Source organism: Anguilla rostrata, chromosome 15, assembly GCF_018555375.3.
Source record: "Anguilla rostrata isolate EN2019 chromosome 15, ASM1855537v3, whole genome shotgun sequence".
Classification (NCBI taxonomy): Eukaryota; Metazoa; Chordata; class Actinopteri; order Anguilliformes; family Anguillidae; genus Anguilla; species Anguilla rostrata.
In genome coordinates this window covers 17,117,111-17,144,609 of record NC_057947.1, presented here as the reverse complement: position 1 = coordinate 17,144,609, position 27,499 = coordinate 17,117,111, and the positions used below count along the sequence as shown (strand labels likewise).

Here is a 27,499-nt window from a genome sequence, read left to right as displayed (position 1 = left end):
TTGCCCATACTCAGGGGTACAGGAGCATCTTCTCATTGCAACTTTTACTCCCTAGCAACTTAAACACCCTGCCACAACTTCAAAAAATGACATGGCACACAGCAGCCTGTTCAAAACTGGAATCCAGGAATGACCCATTTGGAAAAAGCCAAAAGCTTGGCTGTTAGCTTCCTGCTGGGAACACACAGAAATCACGTGGATTAGGGAGTCATGGGGACACAGCCTCCTGCTACCAAACGAGAGCTCTCAACCAATTTAATGGGATCAAACGACCTTGCCAAAACCCTGTTGCAAAGTATCAGTATCAGACAGGGAGGAATCAAAAGCCAAAGCCAGCACCATTTTGTGTGGGCTGCAGATGAATATTAGCTCTGTAGCCAACTCTGGTACCACTAATGGCTGTGCATGATCCCTGCTAAGTAAGCAAAAGCTTGTGTAATACATATGACAAAATTAATCTGTGCCCACACAGACCTTCACTAACCTGGTAGCAGCAGCTGGAAACCTCTTAAGCTCACAAGAAAAACTGTTGCCCTTTAAAATGCTTCCTGAAATATAAGCCATCTCTCGCTCTTGGGTGAGTAAGGACCTCTGTTTGCCAAGCCATTTGATGCCATTAGATTCAACATGCAAAGAAATCGGTGGTAGTATTTGCCATAAATTAAGTGCAGAATTAAAATGAATATTTTACAGACATTACTAGACAAGAATCACCCAATTTTATACTCCAGACTATGTCATTTACAATAATTTTCTCTACATTACATTTCCATTTATGTGCAATACATGCCAGTTATGGTAAGTGATAACACAATGTTATGTTGGCAGAAAACCACACTTTTTAGGGAAAGGAGGACAATTATTTAAAATATAGGGTTGTCCACTACCAACAGGAAATGGGCCGACTCAGTCATGGTGTTTAAGTTTTAAAAAATCCTCCAACTGACCTTTAATACCAATGAAATATCAGGGTAGTGTCAACTGCTTGGCCTCCAAATATGCTAATGAAACGCTTCCTTTCAGTCAACGACACTTTTCACTTCATGAAGCCAAATGTTTTGGAGCCGACTGAAACCACAAACCCCAAACAATATGTGGAAATGACCTCCTAAAATGGGCTCCTCTGTAATAAGAGATTGGCAGGCTCTGGAACCCCCCATTCAACCATTTATTTTAAAGAAGCCTTTATGAATACGATGCCTCCAAACTCACTCTAAAACCAATTTAGGCTGGCAGGTAAATGGTTTAAAAACAGCAGAGGAAAAAGATGTACTTTGTAAAAGGGTTACAACAGAGGCGCACTGCTCCGGTCCTGGAGGGCCGGTCTGCGTGTTTGTTTTTGTTCCAACAACAATTACCTTAGTTTTAGTTTTCTAACAGTTCTATGAACTATAATGGTTCACTCCTGTACTTGAACACAGTAGAATCTTTGGGATACACTTGCAGAATGTGGTTGTAGCTAGTGCTTACACAAACGTCAGATCAAGATATGATTCAACTAATTAAATAATTAAGAGCAGAATTTGGCAGAGCATCCTGAAATGGATTGGCCCTTTTTGTGCATCTCTGGGTAACATAAATGCAAACATTTCCTGTGTAGGAAAATTACTGTGCAGAAATAGGCTAGAACATGAAATATATCAAGTTAACTTTTCAAAAATGTTTTACTGGAGCTGTTAAAGCTGTTAAGAGTTTTCTGAATTTATGAGAGGCAGACAAATGACACAGATTTTCAGCAAGTCCAGGAAGGGAATTGGAGAATGCAATTACTATTATTGTATCACTCTTAATACACTATTGTATTCCCAGTTTAAATTACACATCATGGTAGCTTATTGCATTTTACTGTTATTGATACCATGTCTGAAGAAAAATGTATACTTCTGCAGAGTCAAAAAGAGATGTATATTAATGAATGAACAAAGAAATCGAGGAATGAATACTGTAAGTGAGTATACAGCCCAGATGAAGTGTCTATCAGTAGAAAAAGCATTCTTTGGAAATAAATAAATATTTCTATAAACTTACAACATTTTATTGCACAGTATGCAGCTAGTCTCATGGTAATTCCACTGACAAACTAACCGTGTACGTACGCTGTGTAAGTGCATACTCTAGTTAGCCACAGTCCACCGCAACTCATTCCCAGAACTCATTCTGTAACTGGATATTATGTCATTTTTTCTGAATGGAGAAAATGACAAATTAAGCTCTCAAGAGAATGAAGAGCAGGTTTTGGCTCCGCGACCTTCTCGGGGAATTATCATAAAGCTTATCAGCAAAAACAAACAGCACTGGATAAATCACTGCAGCCTGGCTGACCCACAGTAGATAATCCCCTCTCAGGCCCCTAAATCATCTTTACATCTCTGCATAAACATGTTTAAAGCATTTCATGCAATTATAATTAGCTCATATATCCTACTTAAATAAAATAAGAAAGATTACTTATCGGAAAAGAATTATAATGAACAAAAATAAATGTGCACGGCGCTGAACTGAACAGAGCTTTTTCATCATGTCTACACATTGCACCTTCAGCACTAAAAAAAACTGCATAACCAACTGCCGCTTTCCAATGTTTTATTTTATTTGGGTAATGTGCCAACTTATAGATGAATAGCTAAAATACACATTCAGAACAGTACCTAAAATGAAAAAAAAAACTGTGTTATGTTTGCGTTATGTTTTCTGATGTACTGCAGTTTGTGAGCATTTTATTATTTAATTTAGGCAGTCAGTGTAAAATATACGACTATTATTACTACTGTCCATCATTGTCATAATAATGATCAAGATTCCCATCATCAATATCATTCTCATCGACATTATCACGATCATCCTCATCAAAATGATGATCATCATTGCTGTTATCATCATCGTGAAAATTAACCGCTGTTGATCGTCATCGAAATCGGCGTCATCATCGTAGAAATGATCGTCATCATCATAATGATGTCGCTATCATCATCAAATCATTTCGATCATCATCGTCATCGTCATCATTACCACCGTCACAATCACAAAAAGATATTAAAATGTAATGTTTGAAGCACGTCCCTCAAGCCCCCTATACTGAGAGCACGTTGAGCTGGTGAAGGGCCACGAGTCAGTGCTGTGCGCACGGACCGGTCATTCTAGCGTTCCTAATGTCCGTGTGACTCTACCTTCACCTCACGGCATCCCATTACCGCCCTCCGCAACGTCCCTCGAAGGGTGGCCCGCAGATCAGGAAAGATGCGACATAACTAATATGCATTGGCTTAACCTTCTGTTCCCGTGGAACAGAATGGCCAACTGAGACCGACAGAGGAGCAAGCAGCTATTAGGAAGCTATTTACTGTAGGGGTCCTCAGAGTGATGTAAAGGTAATGGACAAAGGGTCATTACATCACTCCAGCCCTGGCACCACCACACCACCACAGGGGGAGGGGGAGGCTGGAACAAGATAAACACATCTCAATTAAGCCATCCCCCACATTACCCGGGGTACATTATGAAGCAGTCTGCTATACTCCTGCCACCTGCCCCTAAACACAGAAAAGGGGTCCCCAGAAGATTAGGCACGAAGGCAGGCATCACATCGATCAATCAGCCGAATGTGGAACGCATGTTACTTTTCCTCCTTTTTTCTAAACCAATTTCGCCCGTAATGTTTCCCTTTCTCCCAATACGGAAAATGTCCAGCTGTACCTGCATTTCTATTCATAGTCCACAGACCGCATAATCTCTGGAGCAGTGTGCTTCATACACTGTTGGTGCAGGAAACCCAAGTGATCAGAATCATTAATTCCCCAAGGGCAATATTCTATACCAAAATATGGGGTGCATTTTCACCAGGGCCGCCCAACCCTGTTGCTGGAGATATTTCTTCTTTAAGCTTTGTTAGGGTTGGATGGAAAACCTACTTGATGTTACATCTCAAGGAACAGGGCTGGGCAGCCACAGTGCAACCAAGCACAAATCAAGACTTCTAGAAGGCAGGCACGTTTCTGAAAGTATGTATAAAAAGCAGTGAGCGGGGGTGGAGGACTAGTCTCAGAGGGACTCTTCAAATGACGATGGCGGCTGACAGGTGAGGCTTGTGTTCTCCTGTGAGTGTGGGCATGCGTGGAGCTTTACAGAGCGCTGCGTTCTGAAGCTCGGAGGCTGCTCACGGAGACACTCTCTCAGGAAAGGACTCTTGGACCTCAGCACTTCACTAAGCACATCTCAAGTCAAAAGAAAATGAAGTTAAAAATACAATTAAGTTGCTTATTAGGCTTCATGGGCTTGCTGCTCTGTTTTCAAATATACCGTACAGGTCAAAAGTATTAGGCCACTTGTGGTTTTTTAAAATGGAACTTTAGGTAGAGAAAAATTCAGTTAATATATGCACATTTATTAAATAACAAACCAAAGTATAAACATATTTTAAAATTTATTTCTACCTACAATAATTCTATCCAATCATTTTGGTGGGAGGTAGAGGGGTTGGGGGAAGGTGGAGGGGTAATTAAATTGACTGAAATCTTATCTACCTTTTTAAAACCATAGGCAGCCTAATACCTTTTGCTACAGTGCAAGTCAAATAGGCACTAAAGTTGCAAGAAAAATGGCAAAGAAGAATGAGTTAGGCTTAGATGTGCAAGGACAAGTAAACAAATTGTAGCAAGAAGGTTATTGCTAGTGAGAAATTGCGAAGAAGCAAAAAATTTCCAAGTGCAAAGTCCAGTACATGCTCAGAAGCGTCCAGATGACGGGCAGTAATGTTAACAGGAGAAGACCAGGAAGATCAAGAGGCAGAAGAAAAATATCTTGTGTTATCTACCAAGAGAAACAGTCATAAAACTGCACCACAACTACGGGAAGAACTCAATGCAACTGGAGACAACCCAGTTTCCCTGACTACGCATGCTGTACATACATACTTAAAAAACCATAATGTGCATGAAAAAGATTTCACCTTTTCCAACCAATGCTGGAGTGCTAATTCTAAGTCATAACATAATGATGATCATAAGCCACAATAAACTTTGATTTCAGTTTTTGCCTCAGGCATATGAAGTCTCTGCCTGTAAACAAGCTGTTTTACCTCGTCTGCTGTCAGGTAATGAAAACTGGAGCAAACTTGGGTAAGACACTGCCACTGCAGATCTTTCAAAGTTTACAGAGGTTGTTGCTACGAATATGAGTCACAAGATGATAAATTAGAATTGACTAATTGAATGAAAACCCATGCTTCAGGATCCCTACCCCAGATTTATTGGCATTTCTTTGGCAATCCTGACATAAACTATGCCCTCTCACGCTGTGAACAGCAACACTGTCATGCTGTTTAGATTACCGATTTAGTGAGCAAACAGTATAATAGCAGAGTAATAAGCATTAGCGAAAAGCAACTCTGTCTCAATTGCAAGCCATGATATCTTCGTTACAGATTTTCATATCATTTAACGTGGTACAGTAGCATACTGGCCTGGTACCCCAAGGGTTACAGGTTTGATTCCCAGGTAAGGCACTGCCATCATAATCTGCAATAAGTTACTTTCTCTCAGTAAATATCTTTTACTTCTCATCGTTGAGGTGGATTGCATGTAAAAGAGCGAGCTGTGAAAGGGTCACTCTGCATGTGCTAAAAGCCTGAATGCAATGTAAGAGCATATCAAGGCCTCAAGAACTTAGATGTTCTTCAAAAGAATGACTCTGATGTACAACTTTAAAACCACAATGCAAAGAAAATTTCAAAACAATGCGCAGCTTGTACAAAATTACCTCCCAAAGGTAAGCGCACATAGCCCTCAGACATTGAAGATAAGAAATTCTAGAAACAAAAGAAATTAAATGATGACAGAATTTATCCATGTGGGACATTTATTTCGCCTCAAGAGTACAGAGTGCCAGGGGCAACTTGTCCAGATTTCACAGATGTGAGAAATAAAGCCACAATGTACACAATTACCATTCCATTTCAAAGATTTTTATGGACTTCTCACACTTTGTATAGAAAAAAAGAAAGATAACACCGTCACCACCGCTGAAGATGTTTTTTTTTCACACTGAAAGGGTGCAATAAGTAATGCATACTGTAACCAAAGGGATGTTTGATTCCAATGCAAACTGCAGATCCAGCCAGACTGAACAAATCACTGTCCTTTCTTGTACAGAAAAAAGACCAACGAAAAGCCAAGTCAAAAGCAAGTGGAAATGTTTGTGAAATGGTATTTAATTAGCATTTCTCTTGAGGTACAGTAGGCCTTTGACTGCAGGCAGCTTTCATATGCTTAAATTCCCTCCTGGCAGGGGCACGAGTTGGAATAAAACCTTCCAGTTGACCCCTTTTTTACATAAAAATACAGTTTCCAATTACATAACAGCAACGGCCTTTGTTTTCTGGAAAGCCCAATTCATTACAAACCAAATGAGTCAAGCGAGCACTGCACCTGCTGGCAAAATTAAAACTGAGCCAAATGGAGACAGCTTGAGAGGTGGAGGGCATACACGGCACCAGCAAGCAATGATGGAATGCAGAGAGCATCCTGATTGGTCAGTCTACAGCCACACCTCCAGCTCATTACATATGAAACATGCACTGCACTTTTAAGACAGCAAACAGACATTTCCCCCCCACCATCTACTCAAGTGATTACACACTTAAAGTAAGGCTCATTGTGATTTATGCTGCTGTCATAAGAGGCAAGCTTAGGAAAGCTGAGTAATTTCCAAAAGTTATATTAAAATTCATTTAATTGCTTTTTTTTAACAAAAGACTGCTGGTCAACAATGGTTTTGTGCTTCTAAATCTTTTTTCATTAAATCAATTTCAATTCATTTCTGACATTCTGGCCACAATTATGCATATGTGTGGATGTGTGTGTGTGTGTGTGTGTGTTGACTAGTTCATACACAAAATAGACATACATTTGTTGACATAACTCTGGCACACAGGCAAACATTATATATATTATGTGTTTTATAGATGTATGTATAAAACTAAGTTCAAATTGTACCATTAAGAACATCACCTTGTGCATACAAAAAATACTTTTCAGCACAATATTTTTCAATGTTAATTTAGGATAGTGATAATCAGAGTGGAATTGTATTTGATTCACATGTCCATTTCAGCAATAATATTGCTATAGAAAAGCACTGATAATTGCTTTTGATGTAGATATGAACCGATGGATACGACAAACGTTTAGGACAGTATTCATAAACCACTAGCCAACATTTATTCTTACGTATGATTTACAAAAGAGCACAGTCTGAAAGCAAACACAAGTGTGCCCAGTGTGATAACCTGAAAAGCCCCGCCCTTCCTGTAAACAAGGGGACATCTGGCTTCGTCTCAGTGCCGTGACTTCACTGTTCTGATGACGATGAGCAGTGCAACCCCTCTGTTGTCTCAGTAAATCAGGAAGCAAAGCAAAAAAATAAATAAAGTATACATAGTGAATTAAATAGGTTTTTCTTGTTTTAATTTCATACATTTCTAATTCAGCCAGCTGTGCGATGCAAAACAAATGGTTGATGGGATTTTTTTTCTATCCTGTTCATTGAGGTGGTTACAAAACACAAATGCCAAACAAAATAATTTTTTTTTTCCACCTCAAATATAATTCTGTGGCCATAGCATCCTAAATAAAGCAGAAAGACAAGTCCTGCAGAAAACAATGGCAGACGTGCTCCTCTGATAGCCATGATGCTTTTATTCAGTGCAATGAGAATGACTTCTTAAGCCACGGGCACCCCTAGAGTCGGCATGAGTCACCTCCAATTCTGTGAGATGTGCCTCAAAGAAAGGAGACCGGGGCTGTTTGTAATGATGCAGAGCACTGCATTTACTCTCGAGGGCAGAGAGGGTTTACACACAGACTGAGAGCTTTAAACAGGCCACTGCTGAATGGGTTTCTTTTCAATTCAAAATGAAAATGAAGTCTTATCTCTGATTTGTCCTCTGGACAAGAACGGTTCTGCTTTGTTCCAAGATGTGTCGTGTGTGTGTGTGTGTGTGTGTGTGCGTGGGTGTGTGCGTGTGTCTGTGTGTGTATATGTGTGTGCACGTGTGAGTGTGTGTGTGTGTATGTGTGTGCGTGAGTGTGTGTGTGCATGTGTGTGTGCGTGAGTGTGTGTGTGTGCATGCGTTGCATATGTGTGTGCACACGTGAGTGTGTGTGTGTGTGTGTGTGTGTGTGCGTGTGCGTGCCTGCATGGGCATGTGTCTGTATGCGTGCGTGTGTGTGTGTGAGAGAGAGAAAGAGACAGCTGGGCCCGGTGTTATCCATTCTATTATAAACCCACACACGAGGAATACGCTCCGGCTTGTTCTAGATCGATGATCCGTCATTAAAATGGCATAATAACCACTTGCTTTCAACAGCCGGTGATTCATAAAAGGCACTCTCCCCTATCTTCCCATGTTGCAGCGTACACCTGCCGGGTACGGAACGACGGGGCCCGGGTAGAGCCAAGAGCACGCCGCTGAGGTTTCAATTGATACGTCTGCGCCTCCAAGTTACACGCACTTCACAGCCGCTGGAAGAGAGGACGGCGCAGAGCTCGGTGTCTCAGCCAATCACGGCGAGGAGAAAAACAGAGCCTCTAGCGCGACAGAATCGGCGAGCGTGTCGTCTTCGATACGACGCCGACTCCGCCGAAGCAAGCGGAGAACATCTGTCCTCCGAGGCGTCTAGTACAGTGATGGAGATTAGAGGCTGCTCGGGGAACCTGAGTACAGTGATGGAGATTAGAGGCGCTGGCTCCCCGGGGGGGAACCCTGAGTACAGTGATGGAGATTAGAGGCGCCGGCTCGCTGGGCGGGAACTCTGAGTACAGTGATGGAGATTAGAGGCGCTGGCTCGCTGGGCGGGAACCCTGAGTACAGTGATGGAGATTAGAGGCGCTGGCTCGCTGGGCAGGAACCCTGAGTACAGTGATGGAGATTAGAGGCGCTGGCTCGCTGGGCGGGAACTCTGAGTACAGTGATGGAGATTAGAGGCGCTGGCTCGCTGGGCGGGAACCCTGAGTACAGTGATGGAGATTAGAGGCGCTGGCTCGCTGGGCGGGAACCCTGAGTACAGTGATGGAGATTAGAGGCGCTGCTGGCGGAACCTGAGTACAGTGATGGAGATTAGAGGCGCTGGCTCGCTGGGCGGAACTCTGAGTACAGTGATGGAGATTAGAGGCGCTGGCTCGCTGGGCGGGAACCCTGAGTACAGTGATGGAGATTAGAGGCGCTGGCTCGCTGGGCGGGAACCCTGAGTACAGTGATGGAGATTAGAGGCGCTGGCTCGCTGGGCGGGAACCCTGAGTACAGTGATGGAGATTAGAGGCGCCGGCTCTCTGGGCGGGAACGCGGCTTTCGGAGGAGGCTGAGTAACTCACACCCCTCCCGCTTCCCCTATCTGACAGGCGCCCAGCATACTCTCATTTGTACATGTCATATCTGTCACAGACACCATCAGCGACTCTATAATTTGTTAGGACTGAAGGGAAGACTGAGAGAGAGAGAGAGGGAGGGAGAGAGAGAGAGAGAGAGAGAGAGAGAGGGAGGGAGGGAGATCACTCCCGTCTTAGAAACGCCACCCATACATCTTCAGAATGACAGCAAGGTGCAGGCTGTCCAAGGCTCAGTTGCCATCCATTGAAGCCTCCGAACAAAGAGCACAAGTTTTACAGCTGCCCTTCAGTAATTCAGCAGGTAAAAATACCTCACAGTCACTGAACTGCGCAGATTACCCATGGAAGCTTGAATGGCTGGAAGATGACATACTGCATCCCGATGGCTCTGCCTGACAGAACCGAAGAATCAAATAACTGTAGTGCATTCAGATAGCAGCCGCACACAATCCCTGCCATTACAGTTGCCTACACTTCAATTTTTTTATATTCTCAATGTACAATTTACAATTGTGCCTGGGGAACTACCACTCTACGTCCGACACCAGTCCACGAACACCGGCAGCTGAACTGGCTGTACTCCGGTGCATTCAGCTGCAAGCATGTGGCTATTCTACACCCTATTGGCCACACAATACTATATAAGAGTTAGCGCTGATGAGGGGAAAGGTGCACATATCTCAGTGATGCCAACTGTGGACACAGGGTCATGCCATTGGAAGGAACTAATAGAGTGGTAACCTGTTAAATGCCGAAAGACATCCAACTGCTGGTGGGACGAACCCCATTTTGCCCCATTGGCAAAACCTGAAAATCTTAACACATTTTATCCAAGAGGCGACACATCTGTGCTTCCCATTGCTTTTCTTAAGACTGCAGTAGAGGTACCCAGTGTCACAAGATGGGTTGCAGGAACACTATTTTACAAAGGGTACTGATAAAACCAGCTGGAGCATGCAGCATTCCATGGACTAGTGTGACCACTGGATATACAAGGAACCACTGAACTGTGCTTGCTTACTTTATCGTACCACAGCAACCTATCTAGCGTAACAAACACCAAAGACAAGTGGAAAGAAATGGCCAGATATCTTGGTAGAAGCAGCAGACGATTTTCTATGTTCTCTCAGTAATAATCACAGACTCATCCTGAAGTCGCGACACATGTTACAAATACAGTTTCTAAACTAGCGTGGCGTGTCAGCCACGGTAGTTACTGTATATGCAGTTGTTAACAACAATCCATCACATCAAGAGAGGCGCCATTTGATTTTATACAGGCATTTAATGAGGCCACCAGCTGAAGAGGCTACAGGTAAAACGCAGAGATGTTCACACAACTGAGTGCCTTTTTAGTCAGTCACGATCACTGTTAGGAATTTAAATTTAATCAGATATGTTAAAAAAAACAATTACAGTTGACAACCAGTCAACCCTCCCGAAGTTTCATACAGCAACATATTTAGCTGCACTAAATATGGTGCTGTATACAGGATGCAAAGAATGACAGCCAGATTCATTTGTACAGAAATTCTATTCTTTCTCTCTCCCTTTCATCTCCTCTATTCCAAGAGGATTTGAATTCTGTACCTCTACAGTTTATAAGAGGTGCAGGGAGTAGATCCTTGATTGACAACAGCTCTTTATACTACAGTATGTGTTTGAGATTAGTACCATGATTGCGATAATTTGTCCTGGATTATTGATTGTGCATGCAAAGACTTGCAACATGCACCTGTTACAGTGGCATAAGTTGGTATGGTTATTCATCACAATCTTCATTCAAATATAAATCAATCCTTTAATTTACCATAATTACAAAAATCTATCTGTCAGTAACAAATGATTAATGTTTAACATATTTTCCCTAAAGGAGACCAAATGTTTGGTACATTCGGAAATCTATTTGTCTGAAACAGCCTTCAGCTATATTTTGATCGTTTATTCATTTACATTGCATTTCAGCATTTAGCAGACACTCTTAGCCAGATGACATGTTTCCCCATTAGAATCCATTCACACAGCTGGATATTTCAGTAAAGAAACTCAGGCTGAGTACCTCGCTCAAGAGTACACTGGCAGCGGGCCAGCCGAGAATCAAACCCACAATCTTGGAGTTACAAGCCCCATTCCCTATTATACCGCTCTGCTGTCCCTGAATAAATAAATAAAAAATGTTTTTATTTTTATTTTTATGTAGATTTATAAAACATGCTGGTTGGCAGTGAAACAGTGAAGGTGGTCATCAGACTTGCTTTATTTATTCATGGCTCTGTGCTGACTTGCCATTTATATAAATGCGAAAGCAATGGGCTGTGGTACAATGTCATGGGTTATTAATTCTTCATTCTAGATAGAGGGTGTTATTGTCTTTGGTTTTGTTTGGGCTGTGTCGCTGTCCTGGGGACTGCTCAGAGTCATACCTGTTGACAGCAAGATGAGAGTCCACCTGAGACAGAGTGAGATTCGCAATGGCAATCGCAACCCTGTCCTGACCATGCAGACAGAGTTGCGATTGCCATTGCGAATCTCTCTCAGGCTGCTCCAACGACCCGCATCTCAAAATTCCATCTGGTGCCAAGAGCTGGAGGTTCTTTTTTTAAGCAATAAACAACAAAAAAATGCCTACGAATCCTCTAACAAAGCAGTGGTGCATATTAATGCTTTCCCCAATGAACAAAAAAGGAAATCGATCCTTACTTGATAAATATCACATTAATAAAAATGATAAAATTAGGACAATAAATTTCCCCTAGACCTTCCCCTGTCAATTCCCTTACACCAGGCACAAAATGAACAGTTCTGTTTGAACAGAAAAGCCCCCTGGATTAAAGCTGCCCTGTTAGAAATTCAGCATTAGCAGGGTGAGTATTTATTTAGACCTTCAAAGAGGGCCGGAAATATTGACTTTTGAATCGTCAAGATCGGTGCGGCTGTGGCCAGGTCCCGTTACACAGCGAAACAAACCATGCAATTAAAAAGAAATGAGGGATTGAAATCAATGCGTATCACTTACGCTGTGGTGACAAAGGAGTCAACAAAGGACGACACAGGCCTAAATCTCAATTAGGGGAAATAATGAAGAGAATGCAGAGAGGGAATGTTATTGACAGCTGCAGAGGAAATTGAAGATGTTATTATGTAGCTTTAAATAGTATTTAAATTAATTAAGTTAATAATGCACACTGTGTATTTGCTGAAATTAGCACATTCAATTTGCTGCTCACTGTTAAGGGAACAAAAGCTCTGCAGTTATATTAGGAGCCTTTTTTCCCATGCCGATGCATGTGCACCTTTCTCCAAACAAGCCGACTGACACTTTCGTCAAACAGAAAAGCTTGCTCACAGAATTGTGAATTGTGTGACTTCTGCCTATCAGAACCTATGTCCATCAGGCTGCCAAACAAAGAAAAACAATGCCCCAATCAGGTATGACGCAGGGCACTTTTGGCACCAGAGCACTTGACTGATAACTTTCTTCCATTAGGCCACAGAAATGTGAATCCACCCAATCTGTCCACATTATTTCTAATACATTGTTTCTTTAACTGACCTTTAAGCCCGTCATTAAACGACAATGTCAATGTTTGTGACTAGGTACTTGGCCAAACGGAAGCGCTCAGTAATTAAAGTGCAAATGGCCTTGAATGCCAATGTGCACATTCTTCTCTCTTATTAAATGCTCTTGTTAATAAATATGAGGTGGCTCACTGCTAAACTGGTGTTACACATGAGCTGGGCTCAGTGAGAAGTGACAGTCATAGCACGGGTAACAATGAGAGTGACAGACTGACAGTGTTGCTGAGAATGATAGCGAGAGTGAGTGTGATATTGTGACAGAGGGATCCTGTGCATCAGACTGTTAGTTAAAGCAACAGGGAAAGTAATAGAGAGACTGATAGTAAAGGTGAGAGTAATAGTGTGTGACACTGACAGAGCGAGCCTGAATGATAGTGATAATGAAAATGAACAATGAGAGATGACAATAGTGAGTGCTAGTGAAATAGTGATTGTGCGTACAATGGTGAGAGGAATAGTGAATGTGAAACAGTGATAGTGAGGGTGACAGTGGGGGATGGTTTCAGGGAGAGTAGGACTGATAGTGAAGGTTAGTGTGATAGTAAGACGAACAGGAGAACAGTGACAGTCATTCCAAACTGCTGGTGAAGAGCAGTTCCAAACCATCATGTAAACTTCTGCTAAAGACCCACCTCTTCTCGTTGGCATTCAATTCGAGTTGAGCTTGTCACCTTGTTTTTATCTTCTCTATAATTCTTTTATTACTATGTTTATTGTTTCCTTTTATTCTTATTTTTATTACTTTTATATTCATATTTATATGGTATTTTAAGCTTGTTCAAGCACTTTGGTCAACTGCGGTTGTTGTAAATGTGCTATATAAATAAACTTTGACTTGACTTGACTAAAGAGCATGAAACAAGCTCTCCACTCTCCTCACAGTCTCAGTCACTCCCAGACTGGGTCATCTTCACGTCTTTCCAGCTCAACAGCTGTGGTCATTCATCAGCAGTATCAAATGTGCAAGCTGCTGCGTAAGCCTATACCTGTGGTGTAACTGGTTGTCCATGTCGCATTTCCCTGTATGCAGACTAAGTGATGTTCTAGTCTGAGCAACACAGGCACAATTGGATGCAAAATAATGGCCACTGAAAATAATTGGATAAAAATGTTTTTGTGGTTAACTTTATCAGTTTTACTGAGATCATTTTATTGCGCAGCTCTGTGCCCTACAAAACACTGATTAACTAACCAATCACAGCACGGAAAAGACATGTTTAGGCTTCTCCTTAGTTGTCTTTAAGCATGTATGTACCGAGGGCAGAAACCACATAAAATGTAAATCAATTAGAGAATGAGCTGCCTTTACAGTTCAATGTAAGTCACAGGTTAAACATTCTGATTCACCCTTCTGTGATTGCTCCAAACAGGTTCTCTATATTTAAAGAAAAGAGGTAATTTTCACATTTCCTTTAGTAGCTCTGGGCTCATTAAAACACTGCTCCCTCCTTTGTTTCCCGTGACTCTGCTTCCATTAAGATGTCAGTCAGGATCACCGGACAGCCGGCAAGACCCGCGGTGGGACCGAACGGATTAAAAAAGGAAGGGGGATGGGGGTGGGTGGGATTTACAAATCTCCAGTCATGCTCGGCACGAACGTGCCCCTCTACAGCTCTGCGAGGCCCACTCAGTGATTCACAAGGCTACCAATCATCTTACACCCCCTGTAGCTAAGGCTAATGGAGAAGTCTTCACGCTGATATGTGACTTTAAAGGATTCCTGCTGTACAATATACAGGTGTAATATTGGTAAGGGCTTTAGGTGTGATGCACTGCATGGGTAACAACCTTGGCTCATTACTTCTTCAGGTGATGCCCTCTCCAGATTCTCTCAGGATTAACTGAGGTAATTTATTTATCTTGATCTCTTAACCATTCCCCCGGATTACTCCGGCCCTTTAGGCTCGGCCATTTTCATGTTTTGAATTGAAGATATCTCCATACATCTCCATATATGCAGTGTGCTCTGTCAAACTTTGGCTTAGTTGACCTGTCCTCTGGTGCTGTGGTAATGTACGCAGATGCAGATGTAGTTCTATATGTATTGGTATATAAGGACGTATGTATCGATTGGTATGCCAATAAGACAATGAAACATTTTGATTAAATTTACTGGAAGGAGGGAAGGTGCGATGCACCAGCACTTGCACTCATGTGACCTTTTGCATGTGACACTGTCAAACCCAAGGGGTCTTTTGAGTGCTGGGTTTGCATTGCCAGGCATCAACAGGGTAGGGGATCTGACTGAATACACAGTCAGAAAGAACAAGCACCACTAGCACAGCGCTTCCACCTTCTATTGGAAATAGAGTTTGTGCCATTAAGATACAGTTCTCCAGCTGTTTGCTGCATCCCACAATTCCCCACATCTCACCCTCACCAATACAGCCCCACGGTTAGCCCACGGTGACCCCGCAATGACCCCGAGCTCAGCGCAGCTCGGGGCTTAACGCTTTGGACTAAAAACGAGCACTGACGAACCCAAAGCCCACCAGAGGCGTATGTGTTTTTCCTGCAGAGGTGGAGGATTGTGCCTCAGGGTTTTTTTTTTTGTTGTTTGAAGAAATCATTGACTTGAGGAGTGGGTGAACTGCCTGTAGCTCCGATGAAGGCTCATCCCACTCTGTGCAGATAACCGGAAATGAAGCCCGTTCTTTCCACACATCTCTCATTTCTCCCGCGGGAGTCCAAGCAGCAGAGTTACAGGTTTTTTTTTGTTTTTTTTGTCAAGTGCGTTACCACGGCTTCGCCATTCGGTGCTGTTTAGAGTGGGCTCACCACAAACACTATGCTGCTCCATTCTTCTGTGTAGTAATGCTAATGCGCATGTTTGCACATCTTATTCATAGAGGGATACATGACAATTATTTCAACAAAATATGATTAAAAATATTCTCTGCGCTCTTTGGCAGCATTACCGGCCAAGGTGTCATGCTCAACACTTTTCAATATTTTAACAAGCTCATCCGCTGATGGATGAACAAAGCCTTTTACAGGTGCATTTCAAAAGCAGCATCTGTGCATCGCTCCCTAAGGGAGATAAAATCAGAGGGCAGTTTTTGGCCTTTCCTTTTCACAAGGGTACAAAGTGGTGGCAGAAATATAATACCCTTCATAATATAGCTTTTGAAGACAAAATGACAGTCATTCCAAGAGTAGACAGAATTGTAAATTTTAAATGCACCAGCGTAGCAGTGCTAACACATGAATGTGAACTAAAACCTTTTGCCACCGCTCAGCGTTGCTACAGATTTGCAGACGGTTCCCTGTCCTGCACAGAGCAGGGAAAGAGAAAAAAGAAAAATGAAAAAGCTTGAAAAAAAAAAAAACAAACGGAAAGAAGATGGTACAATACCAGTGGTAGGTGATTATAGCATCATAATGAAACAAATCCACTAAACCAGGCCCTACACTCATCATAGCAACAGTTTGTGGTACACTATATTTCAAAAAATCTAAATTACACCGTGTTGAATTACACATTTGCAATCTTGCTGAATGCGTGTTTACCTTAATTGAGCCAAACCTCAAACCTAACTCCAGTAATAAAGTTTCAAACTTTAGAGTCATTGGTTCACAACAATGTTTGGTGCTAAATTAACTTGAAGGTTGTTTTTGCTTTGTTGGAGTCGATTTAACACCACGGGCAAATGCACTAAGAATAGGTTAAATTGCAACAGAATTCTGCCTGAACTCCTATGAGTCACAATAAATTAAAAGTCAAAGGCTTAGCTCCACATATCATTATCGCCGTAAGAGTGAGCAACGCTGAATTAATAAAGCTTTTTTTGAGTTCTGTGTTTTTGGCTTGCTAATGGCACTGTGCAATTAGTGCAGGCATCTGCAAATTAAAGTGAATGCTTTGCGCGTTGCATTCACAGCACATCCTCATTGGTTTTAACAGAGCATTCTACAAATCCACGAGAACACATAAAATGACACTTGAATCCATGACAAAGGTTTGCTGTGCATTATCAGACGAGAAGAGTTACTATTGGTTGTTTCTAGAATTCTACGGCAATCCACAAACCCGACATTCCATTTTTTAGGGGTTTTCAGCTGTTTCACCGACCAAAGGAAACACAATGTCAAATATAGCTGCAAGCAGCAATTATAGGGTCCAAGCACACATTGCAAAAATAGACACGGAAAACATTACGGAAAACAGACAAGATAGACAGACAGACAAATAAAGGTTTTGTGAGGACCGGCCAGACAGTTTGTAAGTTATGGCTAATTTTGTGTTAAGCCATAACTTTGACATGTTTATGAATCAAGGACATCAAAATTCAGTTTTTTTTCCCCCAGCAACTCCCAGCTGTGGGATCTCAGATTGAAAACTGAATTGCCACGTGTGGGACCATAAAACTCATTGCTGAGTGGTGGGGGGCCATAGCAGCCCACCTACCGAATATGGCTGCTCGAGGACTCGGGTAAGCAGTTCCAGTCCTGGAGGACTAATGTGTATGCAGGTTTTCATTTCCAATTACCCTGGCTAAATAAGCCAATTGGCTGTACACACCACAGGTTCACTGGTCTTCGACTGTCATTCATGTGTTAATCCAGAAACGTAATGACGTAAATATTAGGGCTGATGAAGTCATTAAGGCCAGGAGTCGGCATGGAAACCAGAAACAGATATGGCCCTCATTGCATACCGCTCTGCTGTAGGACCTCTGAGCTACAGATGCTTTTATCTGAGAGAAAGAAACAGAAAGAAATTTCAGAAAGAATTTCAGCAAACACAACAGAGTTCCAGCAGTACGTGCTTGGAACCCTAAATACTCATTCAAATAAACCATGATTTTTGCTTATATTTTTAACAATTAAAAAAAAAAAAAATTATAGCCTACTCAGCTGATACCCAGAATGGCACAATATTTGAAAAAAATATATTAAATCTACTTCTGAGGCACTTTTGAGCTTTTTCCCTCCACACCAGAGAAGGCCTCCTTCTGATATTGGTTTCATATTCAGTCCGGCACCAAGAATTCATACATTTGCTGAGCAAAGTTTGCAAGAAGGTGCCACTTTACAGCTACAGCTCCACCTGTTTCCACAGTTAATAAACAAATGGAATCATCTGATTCCGGGGAGAATATGTTTTAACACAGATACATTCAGAGTTAAGTCAGAGAAGCTTGCCTCTCCAAGGGCAACCACTGGATAAACGGAAGAGCCAAAGGTCCTACTTGGAACAAATAAAATTCACTCTTTATTTTCTGCTTATTGCAATTGGTACTTTAGATCACCACTGTGGAGACCTTACTGCATATGCAGAATTCCAGCCTGGTAAAAATCTGAAGGAAAGAGAAAATGCATCGTTTTCCTTTTCAATTTACATTCCTGGTAACCAAAAACATATCTCTCTCATAATGTATGAGAGAGAGGCAACCCATCAAAATAAGAAAATAAATTTATGGGGAACATAATACTGATGCTGAAAATCCCATCACAGTGGAGCTTGATGTCCAAACCATCAACCACTAAAGATGTCACAATATAATAAGATGGCTACACAATGGATTTGTGAGGGTATATAACCCTGTAAAAGAAAGCCACCAACTGTAATTTCTTTCAGAGCAATGTTGTATTTTGTAGTGATGGAGAGAACAGCCCTTTCGTGGCCTGGAAATCTTTTATCATGAGCATCCTGGCCTTGAGTCTCACATGCCTCTCAGAAAGGAAACAATATCATAAAAGTAAACTCATTTAAACTATTTTGATCTCTCAGGCATTGTTATGGGGCGTTTTCATGCGCAAGTGCCACAGAGTGGCAGGACAGTCTGGTTTGGGGCGTGGGGGGGTGGGGTTGGGGGTTAAACTGGGAAATTGTTTATTGAGAAAGGTAGCAGATAAGATAGAAAGAAAAAGAAAAATCAAGGCTTATAAATGAAAATATTGTAAATATTCCTCACACTGCTGCACAGTCCATCCTGTTAGATGGCTGGAGAGATCGTCCTCAGAAGACTATCATCCTACCCAGTTCATACCCAGGGATCTGTGAAGGAATATTCAGTTCCAAGTTCCTTATTTCAGAAAAGGCATTTCAGACACTCAGATAACATCACCCTTGGGTAGCAAATCTTCTCAATATTGCTATGAGATCTATGTCATTTCTACATATTTATGTTGTCCTTAATTGATAAATGTATAACTGTAAATATATTTGGGATAAAATGGCATAAAGGATTTGACATAATTCAGTCTACTAGTGTTTACAGCAGTCAATTAATTAAAGCCTATAGCTGGAAAATACTAGGGTTAAGGGTTTTAACTGAGGTGGAGGTGCTCATGGTAAAAAAAGTAGTGAAACCTTCAGCAGGGCGTTTGTCCTGGAAGGTTTCATATGGGCCGTGCCTCCTTGCGGTCTGTTTGGTCGGACTGCGGCATTCGTTGCATGTCTGGCCTTGGGGAGGACGGTTCCTCTTACAGGAGACCTCCGAGAATTGAAGCATCTGTGCTTTCCCTGAGCTTCGACCAGAGATCAGCAAAACCACAACCATCCGACCACGGCCGTAGGGCATTCGACCAACGTGTACTCCATAGCTAACAAATTACGCCTCACAACCACTCCACCATATAAAAATAAAACAAAAGTGGAGCGCGGCCGACCAGCCAACAACAAATGCATGGAAAAAACCGGAGCAATTTTTAGCCTAAAACCACAGGCGGGCTTGCAAAGCCGCCCATTAGTCGAGATTAGAAGAGATACTTTCAGAGAAAAAGCCTTATGCTGTGCGTGTCCTGATAGAGAATAATGCAGTGTGGTCAGCTACAATAACACCTCTGACCACCGTTAGAATCATCAGGGGGCCAAAAGTAATCAATCACGCCCGAGCGGAACGGCACTGTGGCGGAGTTCTCAGGTTCTTCCTCGTCTTCTTCTCGCCACTGAGTTATTGTTTTTACTTCCTCGTTAAGGGCGGCTTAAATTACTTATGCTCTTTCGTCATTTTTAATGTGGATGAGAACTCTTCTCCAGAGTACAGCAGCGGCGCCCCAGCTGAGCTCTTACTGTAACATTGAGTTACAGCGCAAACACTGGCTACGTCGGCACTGCTCCACACTGCCCCCCACTGGCAGATGTGCTGCTGGTGCGAAGGCACACAGGGACGAGCAGCCTCATTCAGGAAGAGCTTTGTATTTAGCCTTGCTTGTGAAAGACTGTCTCCACTTGCCTTTGGCCCAAGGTAGCCTGTCCTACAATCTTACAAGAATGCTACCTTTTAAAATAAATAACTGAAAAAAACGATTGCTTTTTAAAGAATAATGTATGAAAGAAAGGTCATCATGGGTAAAGGGGGATGTTGGAGGGGAATACCAAAACATGGTATTACAGAAAGTAATTGAACTGACCCAGATAGCAGACGCTACTTTCTGCACAAACTGTGAGAGTGTTTCAAGTGCATGTACAGTATTACACTCATTGGTGTGGTTTTTTTTTTGTTGTACTGCTGTGCTTAACCCTGTAAAGCAGCATGTGGGGGGATAGCAATGTGAAGGAGGTGAAGGGGCAGGTGCTAGGGCGGGTGCAAGATCAGGAGCAGGAGGTGAAGGGGCAGGAGCTAGGGTGGGAGCAAGATCAGAAGCTGGAGGTGAAGAAGCAGGAGCTAGGGCGGGAGCAAGATCAGAAGCAGGAGGTGAAACAGCAGGAGTAAGATCAGAAGCAGGAGGTGAAGGAGCAGGAGCAAGATCAGAAGCAGGAGGTAAAGGAGCAGGAGCAAGATCAGAAGCAGGAGGTGAAGGAGCAGGAGCTAGGGCGGGAGCAGGTATGGCAGGGAGAGCAGGACCATGACCAGGGACCAGAGCAGGTACAGCAGTAGGAATATGAGAAGGGCAAGAGCTGCAGCAGGACGGTGCTGCCCATTTGGGTTATGAAATGAAGATTTCTGAAGGGCAATGCTGACGTGTTTCACATTCGCCTCCAAAGACCTTCAGGATCCATTTTATTAGAAGCCTCGAAGTCAGCCTATTTCTGTCAGTCACCACAGCAAAGAACATCAGAAGAGGTGGCCGTGGAAGGTGTTCAATCTAACCACAGCAGTACCTTGCTCTTCCGTTTGAGCTGCAAATGTATGCAAACATATTAAGCTTTTGTTCTCACACAGTGTTTCTCATTGATTTTAGTGACTGGCTCAGTGACTGTGAGGACGTACACACAAATACCATACTGAATTTTCTCAATGCTTTTCCTGCTTTAGAAATAAATCTGATTTCATGAAACGATGCATGATATTGCATCAGTTCCCATCAGTATAACCGTTGAAGCCCACATCCATCATACCTGGGAGCTAAATGACACAATACAGGATCTCCAAAATGTTTGGATATAAACCTGTCCCCAGCGAATCGCGGGGCATTTCTCCAGACATTTCTCCAGCTCGTACAGGAAACTGGGAAGCGAATGCTGAATGCATCTGCAGTTGGGCAAAGAAGCCGCTGTTCAGTAAAGTTTGGAATCAGCAATGTTTTCTGGAGTTCATCTCTCCACCATAGCGATACAACATTTGATGAATATTACAGATCATACTAAATTATAGATATGACGATGGTTCCCTTTCACTTCCATTGCGTGAAAAAAAATGCGATCTGGAATAGACTGAAATGGTAAATGGCAAGGAATGATTATTAGCACAGGTTAATCCAGACAAACATGTTAATCACTGGAAGAACCAGCGCAGGTGTACAAACTCAAACCTTGCTACATTAAGGATATCGTCTCACAGATACAGTATCTAAAAATTCTCATAAATGATGCATCTAGGAAGCTACAGCTGGATTCGAACTTTCAATACATGTTAAAAAAAATGTGTATAAAATATTTTTTCATGGTCCCAATATGGAATAGCTTTGTGGGCAAAAGGAAAGGAGATCTGGGAGATGGAAGGATTCCTGGGTTAAGAAACAGAATTCCGTTTTCAGAAGCACACACAGAAGGGATTACGGTGGTCTCTGAGAGGGAGAGTCTGTTAACAAGTGTCCTGGATTCCTTTGCGGTCCTTACCGAAGCCAAGCCTACGGATGCTCTAATGGATGGACCGTCTCATTATCAGACTGAAATCTGTATAAATTGAATGCGTTCTCTCACAGTGATTTCATAATCGATTTCAAGGTAGAACATAACGAGGAGCGATTGCATCTGAGCAGGCCACTGTGTGGAATGGGTTTACTTATTTATTTTATTTAATGCAAAGATTTGGCTGTTGTCTGAAAATGTGAGCTTTAGAAGTTTGCAGAAAACAGCCAGTGAATCTGCCTCCCTGACAGAATGGGGAAGGTCATTCTGGATGATGAATCTAACCATTGAGTCGAGCGTCACATTATGTTACATTCTTTAAGTAGACACATTTATCCAGAATGACTAACAACAAAATGGAGTATACATGAAGTGAGGGTAAATTCATACCATGCATGCTTTCTGCAACAATAGTATTATAATTGTGCATGTCAGTCTTTCATATGTTGTGTCTAAAATGAGTTGCATAAGCCACACAATGAGACTGCATTAATGTCATGGGTAGAAGGCTGAGCAAAGGTCGACTCTTTATGAGAAAAAAAGAACTCCATCTCTGATCTATTCATTGCAGCTCAATAAATATTAAAAAAGCATGCAGGGAGGTTATTGACCTGAAACATGCTCACAGGAGCAGACACTTGTTCTCCAAAAGCCAAATCAATATCTCTTTGCAGCCTGACCATACGCTAATTGAAAATCTTTAGGGCTAAAATGAATATGAAATGTCAGAGCTCTTAAAAAAAGAAAAAAGTTTAAAAAAATGTAAAAAGACAAGGATTTTTATTCTATCCTACCACAAATGCATGTCCAGTGGATGAGAAAGAATATCTCCAATGAGGGAAATAATTAGCTTCTGCACTCTTAGAGAGGGTTCAATGTAATTTCAGATACAGGTGCTCTTGACACCATTCAACCACTAAAGCTATGCTTCTCACGGAGAACATCTTAGTCATGCCATTAGTGTGAAATGATAAATATCATTTAGTGAAGATAGTGTTGCCTCAAATTCAGTTCAGAGACATTAAATGCTTTAAAGAAGACGAAAAAACACTTTAACACCTGACCGTGTCACTACAGTTGCATCGTCTATATAATTGGTAAAATGGTGTAATGAACATGAGACAATTATATTTTTTATGAATTTTAAATTATATTTGCAACTCTATTTTAAGTTAACCAAGCCCCTTATTGGACTCTAAACTTCAGCATCTATGAAACTCTACCAAAGAGCGTACAATAAAAGTCACTCCAGCTCAACATTCTCAAACATTCCCTGTTTCTCTATACATCACCCCAAAGCCAAAAATAGAAACCTCTTTTCTAAATCTCTTTTTTTTATTTCCTTCCAGCTTCTTTAAAACACATGTCACCTAGGTTGGATACATCTCACGCGGAGCTGAGATGCTGTACAGGAAGTGTCTCTCTGCGTTCCGCGATGCAGACGTCCTAGCCCTGCTCCCGCTCTGATGGCTGGCTCGTCTGACGCTTCTGAAAGCGCTACTCGCCAGCATGCTCCAGTGGAGCGCTCTCCAGGTTTTAAACAGCTCCCACGCTCTGAGATAAAGTATCGGCCTAAATAAATAGAGGGGGGGAGGGAAGGGGGGGTGCTATTTTCATGTGCTCAGTCTTGGAAAATGTTCAACAACAGGAGCTACATGACATCCCGCTGAACAGCTACACACAATCCCGAGCACACAAATACAGCTCCTCTCTCTCTCCTCTCCTAACACCCCCCCAGGAATTTTCTGAACCAAAGTGATGCAGCAGGAAGCCAGGAAACGGTAGGAAATGGCAATGAGCGCAAACTGTCGAATCCAACAGGAAGCGGCTTCACACGGAGAGACGACCACCAAAGAACAAATAAAACAAATAAAATAACAAATAAAAAAGCACAGCTCAAGATACAAACACCTCGTAGCTTGTAAACCCAACTTAACAATATGCATGAAAGGAAGCAGAGGTGATTTGGAGGTAGGACGAAGCAGGTGTCTTACCGATGAACTGGTTCCACTCAGGGTCCAGGTCGGCCTGGTTGGCCAGGCAGCCCTTCAGGACGTTGAGGCAGTAGTTCCCGCAGGGCTTCACGGAGGGCAGGCTTCGGCAGTACGGGCAGTACAGCATCTTGGTCAGGGCCCGGATGCAGGACGGCGTGAAGCTGACCTGGGAACACACGGCACAGCACTTTGTAGTTAGTGTTACGATAGCAACGAGTAACACTGCAGTGAAAATACTACAAAGTGAAAGATTTACATCGGAAACGCAGTTCGTAAGTTTTATATGGACCAGACGACAAAATTGCTAAGGCAAAATCAATAGGCTGAATGGTCTGCTCTTTCCATTACGTATTTTTATGAGCACAACTGATGATGAGCAGAAACATGAGATTTCCATGGGCAGAGATTTCTGCGTGCGCATGCCATGGCCATGACAGCTCAAAGCAGAAACCCAGATAGTGTTGAGTCTGACAGGTAGGCTGCCTGTCACCACTCATCACTCACAGTGGGCCTCTTGTCTCACACCCGTCTTATATGGCAGTCAGTGATGTGCTTAGAATAAACACAAAGAAAACGCATGGCCATTTTTGTCTATCCTGGTATTGGCATCAGAGTTTGGGACATCCTGTGTCTTTTCTCGATATTTTTCCCTGTAAGCTGGATGCTGAAACTACATGGGCCTGAGGTCACGGACACGGTACCTTATGTATGGAATATAGAAGACAGAGTGCTTCACAGATTTGTGTCCAATGGTAGAGCAGATCTTTGGTTCAAGTGGCTGCTGCTTCCTGTGAGTGCCCTCAATTATCTCTTGTTTTGCGTCCAATGAAAAGGCAGCTCCTTGGGTTTGGGTCCCTCAACTGGCCATTGATTTCTATCCAATGGGAATACGGCTCTTTGGCTTGGATGCTCCCTGCAGACCTCCTCTCCCTGTCCAATAGCAGTGCTGATTTGCCAGTGCTGATAAGGCCTGTCTATTAGGCCAGTTGATGGCTTAATCCAGGTATATGACATGGCATACATAGTTAAAACATGCTTCTTTTCAGTGGCGAGGGAACAAAAACTGGCAGGTAAAACCTCCATGTGTATACAGTCACACAAATAAAATAAATAAATAAACAAACAAACATCAAAATACACCTTGAGCTCAGGGGTTGCTTTCCTCCAAAGTCAGCATGCAGCACTGGGGTGGGTCACTTTGGGGAGGGCGTCTGACAGAAGTTGAGGTTCACAATGACGGGCTGCGTTCCAGGGAATGGAAAAGATGAGCTCTTAAATATCACCGCCTGACGCGGTCACACTCCAGCAGGCTTTTTCATCTCAGAGCGGTGCTGCTGGGGTGGGGGAGGGGGGGGCGGCGGGGGTGGGGGCACTGAGTGAGCTGAATGGCTGAGAACAGGAGACGCCAGCGGTCCTGTGTACTAAATGCACTTTTGATTTGAAAACGCTCAAGCGTCTCAAGCACTCACCAGTGTACAGGTTACCTTGGGAGGATCCCAGGGGGTCCAAATGGGGGGTGAGAAAAACTTCTTGTTCATATTTCTGTATATCACAAGTTGTGTCATCTAGTGGAAGTATAAGTGTGTTGGATAAAGGGGTCAGATATTAGCCATTCTACTGATATGAGGGATTCTCAGCCACAGGGTAGTCATATTAAAGGACCAAGCGATAAAAAGAAATTGGGAACCCCGGGTGTTGAATGGCTGGTGTATCTTTGAAATATAAAGGTCAGATCAGGACAGTCCCGTGGCACATGCTGTCCCATCAAATGATGTGAGTCTCCTGTTGCTTGTGTAATGTTATGTCACCTCCCTGTGTGTTTTTCTCCCGATGCACGCGCTCGAGACCTCGCCCCTGCCTCCTCGAACGCCGTCGCCACCGCCGCGTCCCCGCCCAGCGAAAGTCGGCCACACATCCGCCGAGGCCGCCATTAAACCCACGCTGACCGAATGCGAACTCGCTCCGAGGAGCGCCGCTCGTCTCCCGACGCGGCCACGTTTGGGGCGGGCCCGGATGGAGAGACGCCGGTGGGTAATTGTGATCGGGGGGCCCGGGCGCATGGGCCGTTAAGCCGGCCGGGGCCCAGAGGGACGAGGCAGAGGACGGAGCAGCGTCGTTAGCTCCACTTCCTCCGCATTGTTCCTCAAATGGCCGGTGGTAGGGGCCTGCTGGATGAGTCTGATGGATGGGTCAAATTAGCAAGCGAGCTAGCGAGCAGCACACAGGGCAGCTTAATGACTTGCTGAACAAGACGTTGGGAGAATGTGGTGGCGGGAGAATCTGAAGTCATTTTTAGTTGTATTTTTGTCTTTTTACCATTTCAGGGAAAAATAACAGCATACTGTACTCAATGCACATATGTACTGATCTCTGAAATTAATTCCTAATTAATAAAAAAACATTATAAGAGTAATATCATCATCATCATTATTAGAACAGCAAATGGCCAGTATGGTGTACTGCAGCACTACCCAACCAGTGTACCACCACACTGTTGTGCTGTTAGGTAGGTCAGGTGTGCTGTGTAAAAAAAACAAAAACAAGAGCAATACTCTAAATTGCATTTAAAAAATGTTAGATTAATCTTATTCACAACATCCAGAATAATTTTTAAAATAAAATCTAGATCCAATTAAGTAAAATCCAAGAAGCATATTTCACATGTTGGCTTTTCATGGCTTGGCTTTCATACTATTACCGTTATTTGTCCTTTGGGTTCGCCTTATGTGGGTAGAAACTCTCTGACTATGCCATGGCTCCAAGCAAATTTAAGCATCACCTCACTACCAATCACCTCCAGTAAGGACTGAGATTATTTCCTTTGTCTGAGAGATCAGAAACAGGCACTGTTAAAGGAGTCTGCCACTTGAGGTTAGTGGCAAAAAAGGTGACAAAAAAGCCACAGATGGTTTCTGAATCAGTGATATCACCAGCATGCACAGCCTTTGAGTACAACGATAGGTCTACCAAGCAGCAAAAGAAATTGATGAGGTTCCTGACTCAAACAATAAGTTACAGTAGATTAATTAATTCTGACAATATAGAAAGTGTATTTTGATAAATACAAAAATCACATCAATTGGCCAATTTTCCCTGCAAATAATTATTTATTTATTTGTTTTTGGTTGCTGAGAGTGTCATGAGATTTTCGCTATAAGTGTTCCAGGGTTGAAAAAAGGTTGGGGAATGCTGAAATAGGCCGTAGACATTATTCCTTGCATTTATATTTCACACAAGTAAAGCTTGCTTTGGTTCTGGTCAGAATCCAATTATTTTCCCCCAAAAACATTTACTTAGCTGCTTTGAAGTAATTATTGAATTTCTTGATAAGATTTCCCATTGCCTTACAGCCCTACAAATCATTTATAGGTAACAAAGTGAAATATAAACTTCAAACTTGAGGAAAAGTACTGTGCAGGCTTCTAATAATAGTCTTATAGACTTATAGACAGTATGTCATGGTATTAGTGAGTGGTGTAAGGACTGGACGCCATTTTGGATCAATGACGTCACTTCACGATCTAAA

At 42.6% G+C, this 27,499-nt stretch overlaps 1 protein-coding gene across 2 annotated transcripts in view; it reads right to left on the bottom strand.

Annotated features, from left to right (window-relative positions):
• Positions 1 to 27,499, bottom strand: part of LOC135241085 (glypican-6-like) — a 229,196-nt gene that overhangs the window by 63,354 nt on the left and 138,343 nt on the right. For both annotated transcript variants that reach the window (XM_064311215.1, XM_064311216.1), the window contains exon 4: positions 23,974 to 24,139. In XM_064311215.1, the coding sequence (XP_064167285.1) occupies positions 23,974 to 24,139 (166 nt within the window). The remainder of the gene's footprint in view (positions 1 to 23,973; positions 24,140 to 27,499) is intronic.